The 19961-nt window shown below is 38.0% G+C and overlaps 1 protein-coding gene across 4 annotated transcripts in view; it reads right to left on the bottom strand.

Annotated features, from left to right (window-relative positions):
* Positions 1–2797: 2797 nt before the first annotated feature.
* The window catches only part of LOC136168622 (membrane cofactor protein-like), a 42894-nt gene continuing 25730 nt past the window's right edge, over positions 2798–19961 (bottom strand). The window contains exons 6-7 of one of the 4 annotated variants that reach the window (XM_065936307.1): positions 14409–14447; positions 2798–3043 (exon numbers count right to left, since the gene is read on the bottom strand). In XM_065936307.1, the coding sequence (XP_065792379.1) occupies positions 2958–3043; positions 14409–14447 (125 nt within the window). In that variant the 3' untranslated portion in view covers positions 2798–2957. Of the gene's footprint in view, positions 3044–14408; positions 14448–15306; positions 15606–16003; positions 16187–19961 lie in introns of those variants that run through there. The other 3 variants (XM_065936308.1, XM_065936306.1, XM_065936309.1) reach the window with 3 other exon arrangements.

A 19961-nucleotide genomic window follows, 5' to 3' on the forward strand; every position in this document is an offset into this window, starting at 1 on the left:
ATGTGTGGATCAGCTATAATTACAGCAAAGAAAAAATTACCAATCTAGTTTTAGCATGACTGCAAGTGCATCCATGTCATTCTGACCACAGAACCTTTCAAAATAGACTCCTTTTGAAATTCTCAACAAGAGCCTCACATTTTAACACTGTGTGCTGTAACTACCATCCTAGGTTATTTAGTAAGGTGGCTGGAACAATTAGAATTCAGTAGATTAGAAGAAAATTCTTTTAAAACATTTTATCCAATTATAGTTCAGTATTAAGTCTATTCCTTATGATTTTGTCAGGAATTCTCCATACTTTTCTCCAAAAGTGTGATTGTTTAATAAATCATAGTGAAGTTTTATAAATCTATCAAACATATGCTTTTTGCCATCTTCACAACCAATAGCTTTATCTTATCATCAACCCCTCTTTATTTCCCTGTCCCCTGAATTAAGATACAGTCCTAACTATAAGGAGATTTTCTCTAATAAAGCAAATGAAACATCAGGGCACATGGATAAGAATCATACACAGAAATGTAAATATGCATTTTTAAAAAACTATCCAGAGAACAATAAATGTACCACCAAATGAAAATTCTCAGAAATGTCTGTGGGTAGCACCTCTGCTTCTAAACTACCATTATTTGTATTATCTAAAATTCAGACCATAAAACGTTATCTTAGGTCCTGTTCTTTTTATTCCATAAATATTATGAAGTATTAGTATCTGAAACAGAAGTTATGAAGAGGTAGCAAGAATACACAGAAGAATTATACAAAAAAGATGCCAATGACCTTGAAAACCACAGCAGTGTGATCACTGACCTAGAGCCAGACAACCTGGAGTCAAGTGGGCCTGAGGAAGTATCACTACAAACAAAGCTAATGGAGGTGATGGAATTCCAGCAAAGCTATTTCAATTCCTACAAGATAATGTTGTTAAAGTGTTACACTCAATATGCCAGCAAATTTGGAAAAGTCAGCAGTGGCCACGGGACTGGAAAAGGTCAGTTTTCATTCCAATCCCAAAGCAAGGCAATGCCAAAGAATACTCAAACTACCGCACAATTGTTCTCATTTCACATGCTAGCAAAATAGTGCTCAAAATCCTTCAAGTCAAGTTTCAACAGTATATGAACTGAAAACTTCCAGATGTATAAGCTGAATTTAGAGAAAGGCAGAGGAACCAGAGATCAAATTGCCAACATCCATTAGATCACAGAAAAAGCATAGGAAAAAACATCTGCTTCTGCTTCATTGACTACTCTCAAGCCTTTGACTGTGTGGATCACAACAAATCGTGGAAAATTCTTCAAGAGATGGGAATACCAGACCACCTTACCTGCCTCCTGCAAAACCTGTATGCAGGTCAAGAAGCAATAGTTAGAACCAGACATGAAACAATGGACTGGTTCAAAATTGGGAAGGCAGTCGTCAAGGCTGTATCTTGTCACCCTGCTTATTTAACTTACATGCAGAGGACATCATGTGAAATGCCGGGCTGGATGAGGCAGAAGCTGGAATCAGGATTGTGGGGAGAAATATCAACAACCTAAGATATGCAGATGACACCATCCTTATGGCAGAAAGCGAAGGAGAGCTAAAAGAGCCTTTTGATGAAGGTCAAAGAAGAGAGTAAAAAAAGCTGGCTTAAAACTCAATATTCAAAGGATGAAGATCATGGCATCTGTTCCCATCACTTCATGGCAAATAGATGGGGAAACAATGGAAACAGTGACAGACTTTTTTTTCTTTGGCTCCAAAATCACTGTGGACAGTGACTGCATCCATGAGGTTAAAGACGCTTGCTCTTTGAAAGTAAATCAATGACAAAGGTAGACAGCATATTACAAAGCAGAGACGTTACTTTGCCTACAAAGGTCCGTCTAGTCAAAGCTATGGTTTGCCAGTAGTCATGTGTGGATGTGAGAGCTGGACAATAAAAAGGCTGAGTGCCTAAGTTTGATACCCTCAAACTGTGGTACTGGAGAAGACTCTTGAGAGTCCCTTGGACTGCAAAGACATCCAACCAGTCAATCCAAAGGAAATCAACCCTGAATATTCATTGGAAGGACTGATGCTGAAGCTGAAGCTCCAATACTTTGGTCATCTGATGAAAAGTGCCAACTCATTGGAAAAGACCCTGATGCTGGGCAAGACTGAAGGTAGGAAGAGAAGGGGATGGCAGAGGATGAGACACTTGGATGGCATCACTGACTCAATGGACGTGAGTTTGAGCAAACTCCGGGAGACGGTGAAGGACAGGGAAGCCTGGCGTGCTGCAGTCCGTGGGGTCACAAAGAGTCGGACATGTCTGATTGACTGAACAACAGCAAGAGTAGCCTCTGAAGATGGCCCTGAATTTTCTTGGCACAGTGACAGTCGGACCACGGTTTTCAGAGGGGAAAACATAAGAAGTCTCAAGTGCATTTTATAAAAAGATTAACCTGACTAAACTAGTCTAATGTAAAGAAAAATAATAGCTATTTCTCTTCATTTTCTTATCAAGAAAAATTTATATTTCATTTAACTGTCACCACTACACTTCACTGAGCTCTTAAACATATATTGTGTGAATTATGTGAGAAAAGATGAAGTGTGCAACTCCTGTCTGTTATAGAAAAAGTATTTCACTTGTCCATGAGGCTTGTGTATACAACAAAGCAACAGAAAGAAAGTTTATCTACAAATCTCCATCACAAAATAACTCTATCAAATGGCAACAATACATTTTAATGTACACATGACCATAGCATTTAAGAAAGTTGCATCATCCCATTGGAAATCCTAAACTGGGACACTCCTTGTAAACTGTGTCATCTGCATGTCTACACATAATGCTACTTACATTGGTCATGGGATTTGCACTATTAAAAGAACAATATATGTCAACAACCACCAATTTGTGACATGATGTTTCTTCTCTAATTACAGATCATTGAAATAGTTTCGTGTAGAACACTAGGGTTTCACAATGCAAGGTTATTTATAACCAAAATAATACCGAAGTCCTCAAAAGAGTCAGGCTCTAAGTCAACCGTTGGAGAGACATATGCTGAAAAAAGAAGAAAAAATGGGTATAAGAAAAAAAGGTAGAAGACGAAAATTATAAAGGTTAAAAGATCTATAAATTTAAGGGGTTTGATTTGTTTCTAAAGTAAATCTCTAATTTCATTTTCCCCTACATGAATTATATTAATGCTTCTCTTTAAAGCTAGTGTTATAAAATCATAAATTAATATTCAATGTCAAAGCATTCTTCTTCCTATCCATTAACATTTCCTAGGATAATATTTAGTGTTACAGAAAGCAAATTTATCATTAGTATAATGCCAAAATTAGCTATGAATTTTATGTTATTTTACTTAAAATTAAAAGACATAAGATGGTTTAAATATCATTTAAAAGTTTATCTGCAATAGAATGAAATTCAACATAATAAAGATCATTTATGAAAAACCCATAGCGAACAACATACTCAACAGTGCTTTTCTGCTCACTCAGTCATGTCTGACTCTTTGAGACCCCACAGACTGTTGCTCACCAGGTTCCTCGGTCCATGGGATTCTCCAGGCAAGAATACTGGAGTGGGTTGCCATTTCCTTCTGCAGGGGATCTTCCCAACCCAGGGATTAAACTTGTGTCTCCTGCATTCTTTACCTCTGAGCCACCTGGGAATACCCATAGTGAAAGTGGAAGTGAAGTTGCTCAGTCGTATCCGACTCTTTGAGAACCCATAGACTGTAGCCTACCAGGCTTCTCCATCCATGGGATTTTCCAGGGAAGAGTACTGGAGTGGGTTGCCATTGCCTTCTCCATACTCAGAAGTAAAAGTTTGATGTTTTCCTTAAGTCACAAAAAAGGATGCCCACGTTTGCCATTTCTATCAACATAAAATGATATTTTAATTTCTTTTTCTTGCCTGATCAGAGAAATTAGGCAAGAAAAAGCAATAAAAAGCATCCAAATTGGGGAAGAAGAAAAAAGATGATCTTGTTCCACATTAAACAATCTTTTAAGTGGAAAGCTCTAAAGATTATATATACATACAAATGCACAAATACACACAGACCTATTAGAAAAATTAATTCAACAAAGTTGGAAGCTATAAAATCAACAAAAATCAGTTGCATTTCTATACACTACCAATGAACAATCTAAAAGTGAAAGTGTAAGTCACTCAGTCATGTCCGACTCTTTGCGACCCCATGGACTATACAGTCCATGGAATTCTCTAGGCCAGAATACTGGAGTGGGTGGCCTTTCCCTTCTCCAGGGGATCTTCCCAACCCAGGGATCGAACCTAGGTCTCCCACATTGCAGGCGGATTCTTTGCCAGCTAAGACACAACAATCAAAAAGAAAATTTAAAAAAAAAAAATCCAATAAAGTAGCATCAAGAAAAATAAAATACAAGAGGAATAAAAGTAACCAAAGAGGTGAAAGACTTGCACATTGAACTACACAGCATTGCTTAAAGAAATTGAAGAAGACATAAAAATATGAAAGCAAATCCTGCATTCACGGACTGGAAGACAATATTCTTAAGATGTTAATACCATACAAAGCAATATACAGATTAAATGCAACCCTTTGACCATACTGAAAATGCATTTTGCATAAATAGACAAATTAAACCTGTAATTTATATGGAATCTCAAGGGAGTAGAATAGAAAAGAAAATCTCTTGATAAGGAAATGCAAAGTTGAAAAGACTCACTTTTTCTAATTTCAGAATTTACTTAAAAAATGACAATAATCCAAACAAAACTGGTATAATCATAGAGGAAAAACACACAGACTAATACAACAGAATAGATAGTCCAGAAGTCCAGATACAACAGGATGTATTGTACAGCACAGGGAAACATAGCCATTATTTTGTAATAACTTTAAATGGAGTATGATCTTTAAAAATAAAAAAATCACTGTTATACAACTGAAAATAATATAATACTGTAAAACAGCTATATTTCAATTAAAAAAAAACCAGAGAGCCCAGAAATAAATTTGCATTTATATGGTCAAATGACAGTTCACAAGGGTACTAAGAAAATTTAATGGTGAAAAGGCAATCTCTTAAAAAAGAGTTCTTGGAAAACTGGATGTGTGTTAGGTGCTCAGTCATGTCCGACTCTTTGCAACCCCATGGACTATAGCCCACCAGGCTCCTCTGTCTTTGGGATTCTCCAGTCAAGGACACTGGAGTGTGTTGCCATTCCCTTCTCAGGGGATCTGCCTGACACAGGGATCAAACCCAGGGCTCCCACATTGCAGGCCGATTCTTTATCAGCTGTGCCAACAGGGAAGGCTGATTTCAGTATTGACCATCTGGTGATGTCCATGTGTAGAATCCTCTCTTGTGCTGTTGGAAGAGGGTGTTCGCTATGAGCAGAATGTTCCCTTGGCAAAACTCTGTTAGCCTTTGCCCTGCTTCATTTTGTACTCCAAGGCTAAACTTGCCTTTTACTCCAGGTATCTTTTGGCTTCCTACTTTTGCATTCCAATCAAGGACATCTGTTTTTGCTTGTTTTTTGTTTTTTGTTTTTGTTTTTTTTTTGGTGTTGGTTCTAGAAGGTCTTGTAGGTCTTCATAGAATTGTTCAGCTTCTTCAGCATTAGTGGTTGGGGCATAGATTGGGATTACCATGATGTTGAATGGTTTGCCCTGGAAACGAACTAAGATCATCCTGTCATTTTTTATTAAAGAGATTAGATCTGGTATATAGAGTCCTGAAGAGGTATGGAAGGAGGTTCCAAACATTGTACAGGAGGTGGTGACCAAAATCTTTCCAAAGCAAAAGAAACGCAAGAAGGCAAAGTCATTGTATGAGGAGGCTTTACAAATAGCTGAGAAATGAAGAGAAGCAAAAGGCAAAGGAGAAATACAAAGATACACCCATCTGAATGCAGAGTACCAGAGAATAGCAAGGAGAAATAAGAGAGTTTTCATAAGTAAACAATGCAAAGAAATAGAGGAAAGCAATAGAATGGGAAAGACTCGTCACACTGTTTATTTAATTTCTATGCAGAGTACCTCATGAGAAATGTCTGGCTGGATGAATCACAAGCTGTAATCAAGATTGCTGGGAGAAATATCAACAACCTCAGATGTGCAGATGATACCACTCTAATGGCAGAAAGTGAAGAGGAACTAGAGAGTCTCTTGATAAGTGTGAAAGAGGGGAGTGAAAAAGCTGGTTTAAAACTCAACATTCAAAAAACTAAGATCATGGCATCTGGCCCCATCTCATCACAGCAAATAGATGCGGAAACAATGGCACATTTTATTTTCTTGGGCTCCAAAATCAGCGCGGATAGTGATTGCAGCCATGAAATTAAAAACGCTTGCTCCTTGGAAGGAAAGGTATGACAAACCTAGGCAGTGTATTAAAAAGCAGAGACATCACTTTGCCAACAAAGGCCTGAATAATCAAAACTTTGCCAGTAGGCCTGTGTGGATGTGAGAGTTGACCACAAAGAAAGCCATGAAGTGAAAGTTGAAGGTGTTAGCAGGCAGATTCTTTACAGTCTGAGCCAACAGAGGAGCCCCCAGAGGTTGAGCATCTATGAACTGATGCTTTCAAATTGTGGCAAGACTCTTGAGCATCCCTTACATTGCAAGGAGAGCAGACCAGTCCATCCTAAAGGATACGAACCCTGAATACTCATTGGAAGGACTGATGTTGAAGATGAAGCTCCAATCCTTTGGCCACCTGATGTGAAGAGCTGACTCACTGGAAAAGACGCTGATGCTGGGAAAGACTGAAGGCAGGAGGAGAAGGGGACAACAGAGGATGAGACAGTTGGATGGCATCACCGACTCAGTGGACATGAATTTGAGCAAGCTCCAGAAGTTGGTGAAGGACCGGGAAGCCTGGCATCCTGCTGTCCATGGGGCTGCAAAGAGTCAGACATGACTTAGCAACTGAACAACAACAAATGGGTGAGAATGACATGAAAACTAGCACACATGATCTTTACAACTAAAGATATAAAGAAGGAACCAATGTGAGACAGGAAAGAGGACCAGAGACATAGTATAAACAAGACCTATAACCCTGGGGAGTTGACCCACAAATTGTGGCAATCATTACAATTGCAGAAGCTCTCCCCACTGAAGGAGGGGTCTGAGTTTCACATGGGATTCCCCAGCCTGGGGGTCCTGCACTAGGAAGACAAGTCCCCCCCGCCCTGCCCCCACCCCAGATTGTATGGCTTTGAAGGCCAGCGTGGCATACTTTTGGGAGATCCAGGGAGTTTTAGCAAAGAGAGACTCCACTCTGAAGGGTACAAACAAAACGTCATACACTCATGTGACCCTGGGCCAAAGCAGCAACTTGAAAAGATCTTGGCTTGGATCTACTTGCTGATCTTGGAGAGGCAGAGGACAACGAGGACTCACTCTGGGGGCCAGCGGCTAGCAGCAGCCACTGTTAGGAAACTCATATCACAAAGGCTCTGGTGCTAGTAAGCACCATTTTGAAATCCTCACTCTATCTTATTAGCACCAAGGTCGTGATATGACCCTTCCCCCAGGAAGGTGGACACAACGTTCTCAACACTGCAGACCGAGCAGTGTTGGTAACACAACCCCATCCACAAGCAGGGAAGTGTCATCCTGTAACCTCCGGGACCCATCCTTGCCGTCCAGAGGGCCCAGGACCTGATCCAGTACGCTGCAGTCAGACCCTGGTCCCTGGTTCTCCTCATCAGTGGGCCAGCACGGGTTCTGGAACCCCATGGGCAGCAGCCCCACCAACTGCAACCTGATTCCAGCCCAAGGACTGTCAGCCCTTCAGCCAGCTTCCCAAGGTCAGACCCCATCCATCAGCGGGACAACAACAGCTCCAGGACACCCTGACACTATAGTCAGCCACGTCAGGAAATGACCAGCCCACCAGGACCCGCCAGGCCATAGCCCTACAGACCAGAAAGCTGACGCCTGCCCTGAGACCCACAGCCTGTTTCCCCAGCTCTACCAACGAGTCAGCCAGTACAAGCCCTGCTGCATAAAATCATCTATATCCACCACAGATAGTTAAAAGATGAGCAAAACAAAAATATGTAAAATATGGTGGGACAAACATTAAACGTGATGGAATGGAGTAAAAATGCAGGGTTGTTAGAATTAGTTCAAAATTAAGAGTTCAGCAACTAAAATATCCATATGTTGGCTATTGGTAAATCTCATGAGAATCACAAAAAAAACTCTATCATAGATACACCCATAACAAAGAGTAAGGACTCCAACATAACACTAAACATAGTCATTAAACCACAAGTGAAGAGAGGAAAAGAAGAAAGGAACAAAAATGAACCATAAATTTAAGAGCTAAAATTATGAAACTCTTAAAGAGAACACGGAAGACAGCTTCAGGATGTTGGGTCTGGCAGGGATTTCTTGGATGTGACACCAAAAGCACAGATACACAGGGTTTCATCAAAGCCAAACACTGCTGTTTAAGAAGGGACACTATCATCAGAGAGAAAGCGGTCCACAGAATGGGAGGGAACTGCCTACATATCTGATAGGGGTTCACCTCCACAATGTATTATGAGCTTTTAAAAATTGAAAAAAGATCCAATTCAAAATTGGGCAAAGGACTTGCACAGATATTTCTCCAGAGAAGATATAGTAAAGACCAACAATATGTGCATGAAGAGATAATCAATCACTAATAATTGTAGAAATGCAAATAAAAACCACAGTGAGATACTACTTCTCGGACACTGGTATGGATTTTATCAAAAATCAGGAAACAACAAGTGCTGGAAAAAAGATGGAGAAATCAGAACTTTCATGCATCGCTGGAGGGAACATAAAATAGTGCAGCTGCTGTGGAAGATTCTATGGCTGTTTCTCAAAAAAATAAACATAGGACTGCTATATAACCCAGGAATTTGATTCCTAGGTACATAACCACCAAAATTAAAAATAGGGACTCAGATACTTGAATGCCAATGTTCAGAGCAGCATTATTCAGAATATCCAACAGGTGGAAACAAACCAAGGGTCTTTCAACAAATGAATGAATTAAGGAACTGTGGTTTGTATCATGGAATATTATTAAGTTACTGAAGTAATAAAGTTCTGATACATGTTACAAGGTGGATGAACCTTGAAAACATTATGCTAAGTGAAATAAACCAGAAATGATTCCAAGTCTGTGAGGTACCTAGAACAGTGAAATTCATAGACACAGAGAATAGGCAATGGTTAGCCAACCAGTCCATCCTAAAGGAGGTCAGTCCTGGGTGTTCATTAGAAGGACTGATGCTGAAGCTGAAACTCCAGTACTTTGGCCACCTCATTCGAAGAGTTGACTCATTGGAAAAGATCCTGATGCTGGGAGGGATTGGGGGCAGGAGGAGAAGGGGGCGACAGAGGATGAGATGGCTGGATGGCATCACCGACTCGATGGACATGAGTTTGAGTAAACTCCAGGAGCTGGTGATGGACAGGGAGGCCTGGCGTGCTGCGATTCATGGGGACGCAAAGGGTCGGACACAACTGAGAGACTGAACTGAAGTGAACTGAACAAGGTTGGAGGAGGGAGAATGGAGAGGTATTGTTTCATAGGCATAATGTTTCATTTTGAGATGATGAAAAGCATTTGGAGATAGATAGTAGTAATGACTGCACAAAAATATGAATATACTTAATGCTGCTGAAGAGTACAATTAAAATACTTAAAATTGTCAGTAAAATAAAATAGAATTTGGCCTAGAAAAACTAACACAGAGCATTTGAGCATCTGAGCCTGGGCATCTGAAAAGGAAGTATTCTGCTGGATGTTAGATGTATCATTGTGTTGTAATCAAAGCGTCCATTTGGTGCTGGAGCACGAATGGGCAGAATTCAGGGGAACAGAAAGATCAGATCACGCATGAATTTAATGTGTGATAAAAACTGGCACTGTCACAAGCTGGAAAGGAGACGACTTACTCAACAAATGGTGCTGCTTCTCCTTGGTGTTGGGACCAGCCCAACAACGAACTGACCTGAGGGAGCAGTGCCGCAGAAGAATAAGGGAAAATAAGACTCAGAAATAAAGTGGGGATCAGGGGGCAGATGCCATTTGCAGGCAAAAGCCCAGATCCTAATCCTTACATGCCTTTATTGTTAACTTCTACTTCCTTCTACAGATATGCTCTAGAAATATCTGTTCTTTACAATCTCAGATCCCAGATAGACAATGCACAGTCCTCAATGTCAAACCTTCAGGCCTTTCATGACTTTGTTTAGCTAGTGACGTCCATTCTCAGCAACTCCCTCAAGGCTCTGGTTACGGGAACAGTCACTAATGGTTTTCCATCACTCACATCAGTACTTCAACGTCTTGTTTTCAAGATGTCTTTCCACAATGTACTTTTTACTGCTCCCAGCCCTTCATGTGGGAGTGATGAGAAAGTCATTTTTAATTTTCAAAGAGGCCCTGTTAGTTATAGTACAGGCCTGTGCATAGCATTCCCTACAATTGGATGAAGGCAGGTGGAATGAGGAGGAGCCCAATCTCATTTCCCATGACATAAAGAATTCGAGATGACTCAGTGATTTAACGCAACCAAACAGTCACATTGTGGACACATTAATACAATTTAGCATGGAGAATATCTGAAACTTTTTTTAAGAGAGACACAACACTCATAGTCATTAGGGAAAAGGTCAACGCATCCAACTTCCTATTAATGTAAAAACTCTGCACTAATAGATTACCACTGAGATAATTGTTGAGTGAAATATGGTACATATTAAAATCGTCATTTAAGAAGATTGGAATAAATCTAACTACAGCTCCAATCCAAGTGGAAAAAGTGCAAATTTCAGAAAAATATGAACAGCATAATGACATTTTTGGATAAAAAAGAAAAAAATGCTAAAATATGTATACCTACAGAAATAAGAATGCTGATGTGTAAAAATAGATTAAAAAGACACCCTAACCTCTAAAGATATTAGTTTAGATAATAGATCAGGGAAAGAGGTGGAGAACTAATCTTTTACTCTGTATGCTTTTGCAATGTTTGCAATTTTTTAAATTTATATTAGTATCTACTTGTATAATTAAAAGTTGCAGAAAGCAATCTATAGGAAATAGAATAAAATCTTAAAAGAAAACTGACTAGTAGAATAAATCAAAGAAAAAAACTAGAAGAAAATTCCACTTCATGTTAAAAGAGCTTAAATAATAAGTTGACCAAAAAAATATTTAGAAACCACATAGAAAAATGAACAAATTCAGCTTTATTGATAATTTTAAAATGTAAATTAGTATATTACATCATTTTCACTGATCACCTTATTAAATTGTAACCAATGTGAGTAAGATAAAGAGGTACTGAACCTGTGTGACTCGATGTTGTAGTTGTAGCTGGACGAAGACCTGGAAGAATTAATTTGATTCAATTCACCCATTTCATCAATACAAGAGTATAGATTTAATTTTGATGTTTCATTCTTTAAGATTATTTCACAAAATGAATTACTTCTCAAAATGAAAAATATACATTCCCAAACTATGCTATTCTACTTCTGGAAAGTTAACCTAAACGTATATTAACATAAGTACATAAGAATGTATACATAAAAATGTTTACCATAGCTTTGTATTACATAATGGAAATTCTAGAAATTAACAAATAATAAGTCATAAAGATCATGCATTCAGAATAAATATACAATGCTTTAAAAATACCATCCACATAGTATCATGCTACATATTTTGTATCCTTTCTTTTTCACCTCATATTTTGCCCACATTTTTTCACATACACAAAATCGCATAATCACATCGCCCTGGAAGGGCATAAAATTCCCAGGCGGCACAGTGGTAAATCCATCTGCTAATACAAAAGACAAAAGAAACGCAGGTTTTCTGGGGTCGGGACGATGCCCTCGAGAAGGAAATGGCAATCCACTTTGGTATTCTTGCCTGGAAAATTCCATGGACAGAGGAGCCTGGCAGGCTACAGTTAACTGGGTCACAAAGAGTCAGACATGACTGAGCACGCATACACATAATCACATCTACTTTACACCATTATATTTTACTAATGATCCTTTTCATAGTCTTTTTCTAACTGATGATAAAAACTCATGTTCTGATGATAAAAACTCTAACTCATGTCCTCTCATGAGGAATTTTGATTTTTATATTTTAAAAAAGGTCCCTGTAATTTATCTTCTTTATAAACTTGCCCTCACAATTCTGTCTTCTTTTAAACACTAAACTGGATCAGTGTTTTATAAATGCTTTATGAAAAGCTTATAGTCAACTCTTTCAAAAGAGCATATCAACATAGTTACCACAGTGCAGATTCCCACTAGGACCATGTGATTAAACATTGGTGGGTCAATGAGTAAATATATGCAATCTTTATATATCATCCACCAAAAAAAAAAAAAAAAAAAAAATCTCTTTCCCCACAAAACTTCAGAGCACTCACTAAGGTACTCAATGAGTCTACTCAGTGAGGGTACCAGGTTTATGGTAATTATAAAAAGATGTTCCAATTACCATGTTAACATGAACACTGCTGCTGCTGCTGCTAAGTCGCTTCAGTCGTGTCCGACTCTGTGCGACCCCATAGATGGCAGCCCACCAGGCTCCCCCGTCCCTGGGATTCTCCAGGCATGAACACTGGAGTGGGTTGCCATTGCCTTCTCCAAGGCATGAAAGTGAAAAGTGAAAGTGAAGTCGCTCAGTCGTGTCCGACTCTTCGTGACCCCATGGACTGCAGCCTACCAGGCTCCTCCGTCCATGGGATTTTCCAGGCAAGAGTACTGGAGTGGGTTGCCACTGCCTTCTCCTGTTAATATGAATAATGCCCCTCAATTCCTCAAAATATTAGGGCAGAAGGAAAAAAAACAAACAAGAAGGCAGTAAGTGACATTTGAGTCATTAAACAATGGGAAACTGGAACCTATAGAAATGATGTTACTTGAGTGAGGTAACATATTTATTCAGAATAAATATACAATGCTTTATGAGTGAGGTCTGCCCAGGCTAGTGCTGTTCCTACCATTCTTCTTGTCTCTTGCTTCTGCTGAAACCTAAGAGAAGCTAGCGATAGCAGCCCTGAAATCAGGAAGACAATTCCTCCCACAACATCAAAGTAGTCTCCCAAGTCTTAGGCAAGAGTAACTGATCAGTTCCTGTCCCTGCCAGAAAACCCCCATTTCATTTCAATAAATAAGGGCAAATCTTACAAATGTATGTTAGTATACTACTTATGTAATTAAAAGTTATAAAAAGCAATCTATATTCAATAGTATAAAATCTTACAATTTTATATGACTGACTAGTAAAAATAAGGCAAAGAAAAAACCTAGAAGAAAATTCCACTTCATGTTAAAAGGGTTTTAATGTATATAATGAGTTCTGATAAGTCAACAAGATAATTACTTCTGAAACCACATAGGTAAATGAACAGAGGTGCAAAAATAAGTGAAAGTAGATAAAAAATTCAGCTTCATTGATAATTTAAAAAGCAAAATTGGCACATGATATCATTTTTCACCCATTGCCTTATTAAGTTCTAACTATGCAGATAGGATAAAGAGGTACTGAACCTGTTGAACTTGACACTGTAGTTGTATTTGGACGAGGACCTGGAAAAATAAATTTAACTCAATTCATCAGTGTCATCAGTACAAAATTATAGAACTGATTTTGATTTTTCAGTTTTTAAAAAATTATTTCTAAAAATGAAAAATACATATATTTTCCAAACTCTGTGTTATTCTACTTCTGGGAAGTTAACCTAAATATACATTTATATAAGTACATAAAATTGTATGCATAAGAATGTTCACTATAGCTTTATATTATGTAGAAGGTAACAAATAATAAATTATAAAAATCCTGTCTTCCCACTCTTTCTCCTGTTCTTGCTTCTGCTGCAACCAAAGAAAAGAAGAGAGAGAGCAGCTTTGAAGTCAGGAAGACAATTCCTTCCACCATACCAAAATAGTGTTTCAAGTCTTAGGAAGAGTAGCTGATCCATAATCCCTGTCAGAAAGCCTCCATTTAATTTCAATAAATAAGGACAAATCTTACAAATGTATGTTAGTATACTACTTATGTAATTAAGAGTGATAAAAAGCAATCTATACTCAATAGTATAAAATCTTACAATTTTATACAAGTGACTAGTAAAATAAGACAAAAAACCTAAAAGAAAATTCCACTTCATGTTAAAAGGGCTTTAACTTATAATGAGTTCTGATAAGTTAACAAGAAAAACACTTCTGAAACCACACAGAAAAAATGAACAGAGGTCCAAAAATCAGTGAAAGTAGATTAAAAAATTCAGCTTCATTGATAATTAAAAATGCAAAATTAGCACATGATATCATTTTTCACCCATTGCCTTATTAAGTTCTAAACTATGTAGATAGGATAAAGAGGTACTGAACCTGTTGAACTTGACACTGTAGTTGTATTTGGACGAGGACCTGGAAAAATAAATTTAACTCAATTCATCAGTCTCATCAGTACAAAATATAGAATTAATTTTGATTTTTCATTTTTTAAGAGATTACTTCTCAAAATGAAAAATATACATACTTTCCAAACTCTGTTATTCTACTTTTGGGAAGTTAACCTAAATATGTATGTATACAAGTACATAAAATTGTACATGTAAGAGTGTTCACTATAGCTTTGTATTATGTAGAAGGTAGCAAGTAATAAATCATAAAAATCCTGTCTTCCCACTCTTTCCCTTGTCTTTTACTTCTGCTGCAACCAAAGAGAAGAGACAGCAGTCCCAACAGTCGCTCAGGTCTTAGGAAGAGTAGCTGATCAGTAGTCCTTGCCAGAAAGTCTCTATGTCATTTCAATAAATAGGGACTTTTCCTGCCCTTGAGTTATTAGAAAACTTATTTTCTGCTGCCACACACACACAAAAAAAGCCCAGTAAAGAGAAAAATAATAATTGCATGAGTTGGCAGGAGGTGGGGGTGAGGACTAGAAACACCAATCTTGCTCTGAAGACAGCAGAAATCTCTCAGTTAAAATTACACTACTGAAAAAGAATCAAATTCCTTATTGGCAGGAAAATGAAACACATTCCTGAACCCAGATGATACCCTGTACAGGTGTCAACAGATTCCTTTTAAAATGAATAAATGATCACTGTTGATGACACAGAAAACATACATGTTAAAAACCAGAAGCCGTGGATCGTCCTCTGCACTAATACTAATTACAGTGAAACTGGGCATTAGGTGAGCTCCCTTTAAGAGCTTTCTAGACACCAGGCACTGTGCTAAGTGCTTTAAATGCATCCCATTGTGACTTTACTATTCACACAGTGAGGGAGGCATTCAATCACTACACATGTACATAAGCAAGTTTACACACATTACCTAAGTTTAGGCATCTGTTTATGCCTGTGGACTATAGTAAATAATTTTGGACTAACTACAAAAATGGCCGTAAATGCATCCTCCCTCCTTCTCTGACCAAAAATTACAGCGAGTGTAAATCACCAGACATTAAAGGATTTTGAAAATTCACAAAGAATTTAAGGGATATTGACAAATACAAGCAGGACTTTATGAAACCTGAGGCATGGGTAGTTGAAGGCTTAGTAGTAGCAGCAACTGGCGCTGGAAAACAAAAATATAAACTCATTGAATTACTTGGAATTTATCACTCTCTGTTCATTTACATGAATTATGCTTTTCATACTTTATTTATGTAAAAATGCAATTGCTTTCATTTACACTGAAAAATGTTTCCTATCCATTTTACGTGTAAAGATGTTGAACGAGAGAAATTCATGCATCTGTGATGTACGTAACATCACATTTTAAGAGCCTATAAAAGGACAGAAAAATCGAAACAGCAGCTTTCTTTGTGAATTAGTTGTCATGCATGTAACATGGAAATGGCTACAAGGCAGATACGTGTACTAAGTTTGTTTCTTTTCTGTTATTCTGTATCATCAAAATTTATTGTCCAAAAATAAATCTAAAAAAAAAAAAGGAGAAAGACACCTTCATACCTTGAGCACACGTTGGTATCTGGGGCTCCCAAGTACTGTTTGCGTTACAGACAATTGTGCTGCTGCCATGAAGGGAGAAACCCTGGTTACATTTAAATACAACTTGGGCTTTGTAGTAAAATTTTCTTCTAAATCCTGATACTATCATTCCATGTTCAACAACTGGATAGTCACATTTGACCACTGAAAAGTGGAGAAATTCAAAAATTAATGGAAATCTGCTTCACATAGGGGCAAAAATCTAGTACAAAGTAATACTTACCATGGGAAAAAAGAAGCGAAGAATGAAAGGCAGGATGTTAATTGAAAAAAAAAAAAAAGAAAAAAAGACTATTTGTGCATTTGACTTCCAGGGAAACAGATTTAGAGGAATCTAATGTTTTTCTACTAAGAACAGACTATCATTATAGTTTATTGGTTTTTCTACAATTTTTTTCCCCCAGTGCTGACAAGTTTTAAAAAGGTCTGACTATCAGATATAAATTCAGGGTAAGTTCAAAAGTGACTTTTGATATTCTTCAGCTCTAGGATTTTTTTTAGCTCATGCTGAGACTAATTACATACCTTGCTCTTTTAGAAAGGCAGTAAAGACTTTTGGAGAAGGTAATAGTTGGGCTCAAATTTAAAAGTTTAAAATAAGCCAGTCATGAAAAAAATACAAAAAAAAAAAAAAAAAAAAAAGAATAGTTTTCAGACGGCAAAAACACACAGGAATTGGGATGTTCAAGAAATACAAAGGCCAATGTAATAAGGACAGTGTTTTCCAAATATTTTGGACTACAATCCAGAGATCAAGAAACAATTTTTAAGTTGTAAAGCAGTATGCAAGCATGCAGACCCAAGATAAGGTTTCAAGTTAATACTTAGCCCTCACACCAGTGTGCTCTGCTAGTTCCCATTCTACTCTGCTTCTTCAGAAGTAAATTACAGATCATGACACTCTAGCTTGACTTCAGGATCTACTAATAGGTTTTGCAGAACTTGGAAACAAAGCAAAACCAAAAAGCGCTGGACTGGGCAGTGACTTCAAGAGAATATCTTATGAGATTAAATCTGCAATAGATGCAAGTGAAAAAGTGAAACTGATAGTCACTCAGCCTTGTCCGACTCTCCGAGACCCTACGGACTGTAACCCGGCAGGTTCCAGCTGACAGGATATTCTCGGTTGTTTCCAGTGCGGGATGATTATGAGAAAGGATGCTATGAACATTCTCATGGAGGTTTCCACCTGTACATGTTTTCATTTGACTTGGATCGCTGAGTGTTAGTCCCTCGGTCACCTTCAACTCTTTGCGACCCTGTGAAATGTAGTCCACCCGGCACCTCTGTCTACGGGACTCTCCAGGCAAGAACACTGGAGGGAGTTGCCATGCCCTTCTCTAGCGGATCTTCCTGACCCAGGGGTCAAACCCTTAAGTGGATGCTTAACTGTATAAAATATTGCTAGATTGTGTTCCAAAATGGTCATACCACTTTGCATTCTTAACAGTAATGTATTGGAGTTTCAAATACATCATATCCTTACCAAAACATGGAATGATTAGTTACTCTTTTTAATTTCAGGCATTCTAATAGGTTTCTAGTGGTTTCTCATCATGGTGTTAAATTAGATTTTTGTTGTTACTAATGATATTGAGCAACATTTCATATACTACATTGGCATTCACATTTCCTCTTTGGTGAAAAATTCCATTCAAATATGTTCCCCCCTTTTTTGTAAATTGGGTTGTTTTCTTCATATTGTTTTGAGAGTTCTTTATTTATCATAGCTTGAAGTCCATTCAGAAATGTCCTTGACATATATTTTATCCCAGTCTAAGGCTCTTTTTTCATTCTCCAATGTGTTTGAGAGCAACACTTCTGAGATTTTAAGAAGCCTGGTTTATTTACTTTTCTTTAAAGGATAATGATTTTAAGGTTTTCAAAGAAATCTTTGGTTACTCATAAATATTTTCTATCTCTTCCCATAAAGTCTTAGAGTTTAGATCTTACATTTGAATCTATGATCAAGTATCTTTTCCAATCACAAATCAACCACAAGAAGAAAACTGGAGAAAAATGCCACATGGAAACCAAAAAACATGTTCCTAATCAGTCAATCATTCACTGAAGAGATCAAAAAGAATATAAAAATACTTTTTAAGAGTAATGAAAATGAAAATGGTGTGTTTCAAATCTGTGCAACACAGAAAAAGCAGTCTAAGAGAGAAGCTTATAGCCATACAGGTTTACTTCAGGAACAAGAAAAGTCTCAAGTTAACAATCTAAACTTACACCCATAGCAATAAAAGAACAACCCTCCCCACAAAATTTGCACAAGGAAGAAAATAATAAAGAACAGAGTGGAAATAAATGAAATTGAGCTAAAAAACAATGAAGATAAGAGATGGTTCTTTGAAAAGATAAAATTGACAAACATATAGCCACACTCATAAAGAAACAAAAGAAAGGATCCAAGAAAATGAAATAAAAATTAGAGGTTACAACCTACACCACAAAAGTACAAAGGATCATAGAGAATACTATGAATAATTATACATCCAAAGTTGGAAAACCTGGAATAAATGGATAAATTCTCAGAAACATTCACTCTCCCAATACTGAGTCCAGAAGAAATAGAAAATGTGAATATATCGACTACTAGTAATGAAATTGAATCAGTAATTAAATAACTCCAAACAAACAAGGATTATGTGGGTTCACAGGTGAATTGCAATAAACATTTAAAGAACAGTTAACTTCTACTTCAAAAGACAGTGTATAGAAATGAATAAAGCGAGCCATCAGTTCAGCTCAGTCGCTCAGTCGTGTCCGACTCTTTGCGACCCCATGAATCGCAGCACGCCAGGCCTCCCTGTCCATCACCAACTCCCAGAGTTTACCCAAACTCATGTCCATTGAGTCGGTGATGCCATCCAACCATCTCATCCTCTGTCATCACCTTCTCCTCCTGCCTTCAATCCTTCCCAGCATCAGGGTCTTTACCAATGAATCAGCTCTTCACATCAAGTGGCCAAAGTATTGGAGTTTAGGCTTCAGCATCAGTCCTTCCAATGAACACCCAGGACTGATCTCCTTTAGGATGGACTGGTTGGATCTCCTTGCAGTCCAAGGGACTCTCAAGAGTCTTCTCCAACACCACAGCTCAAAAGCATCAATTCTTCAGTGCTCAGCTTTCTTCACAGTCCAACTCTCACATCCATACATGACCACTGGAAAATCCATAGTCTTGACTAGACGGACCTTTGTTGGCAAAGTAATGTCTCTGCTTTTTAATATGCTGTCTAGGTTGGTCATGACTTTCCTTCCAAGGAGTAAGCGTCTTTTAATTACATGACTGCAGTCACCATCTGCAGTGATTTTGGAGCCCCCCAAAATAAAGTCTGACACTGTTTCCACTGTCTCCCCATCTATTTGCCATGAAGTAATGGGACCAGATGCCATGATCTTAGTTTTCTGACTGTTGAGCTTTAAGCCAGCTTTTTCACTCTCCTCTTTCACTTTCATGAAGAGGCTTTTTAGTTCCTCTTCACTTTCTGCCATAAGGGTGGTGTCATCTGCATATCTGAGATTATTGATATTTCTCCCGGCAATCTTGATTCCAGCTTGTGCTTCCTCCAGCCCAGCATTTCTCATGATGTACTCTGCATAGAAGTTAAACAAGCAGGGTGACAATATACAGCCTTGACGTACTCCTTTTCCTATTTGGAATCAGTCTGTTGTTCCATATCCAGTTCTAACTGTTGCTTCCTGACCTGTATATAGGTTTCTCAAGAGGCAGGTCAGGTGGTCTGGTATTCCCATCTCTTTCAGAATTTTCCACAGTTTATTGTGATCCACACAGTCAAAGGTTTTGGCATAGTCAACAAAGCAGAAATAGATGTTTTTTCTGGAACTCTCTTGCTTTTTCAATGATCTAGCGGATGTTGGCAGTTTGATCTCAGGTTCCTCTACCTTT

This window comes from Muntiacus reevesi, chromosome 5, assembly GCF_963930625.1.
Source record: "Muntiacus reevesi chromosome 5, mMunRee1.1, whole genome shotgun sequence".
Classification (NCBI taxonomy): domain Eukaryota; kingdom Metazoa; phylum Chordata; class Mammalia; order Artiodactyla; family Cervidae; genus Muntiacus; species Muntiacus reevesi.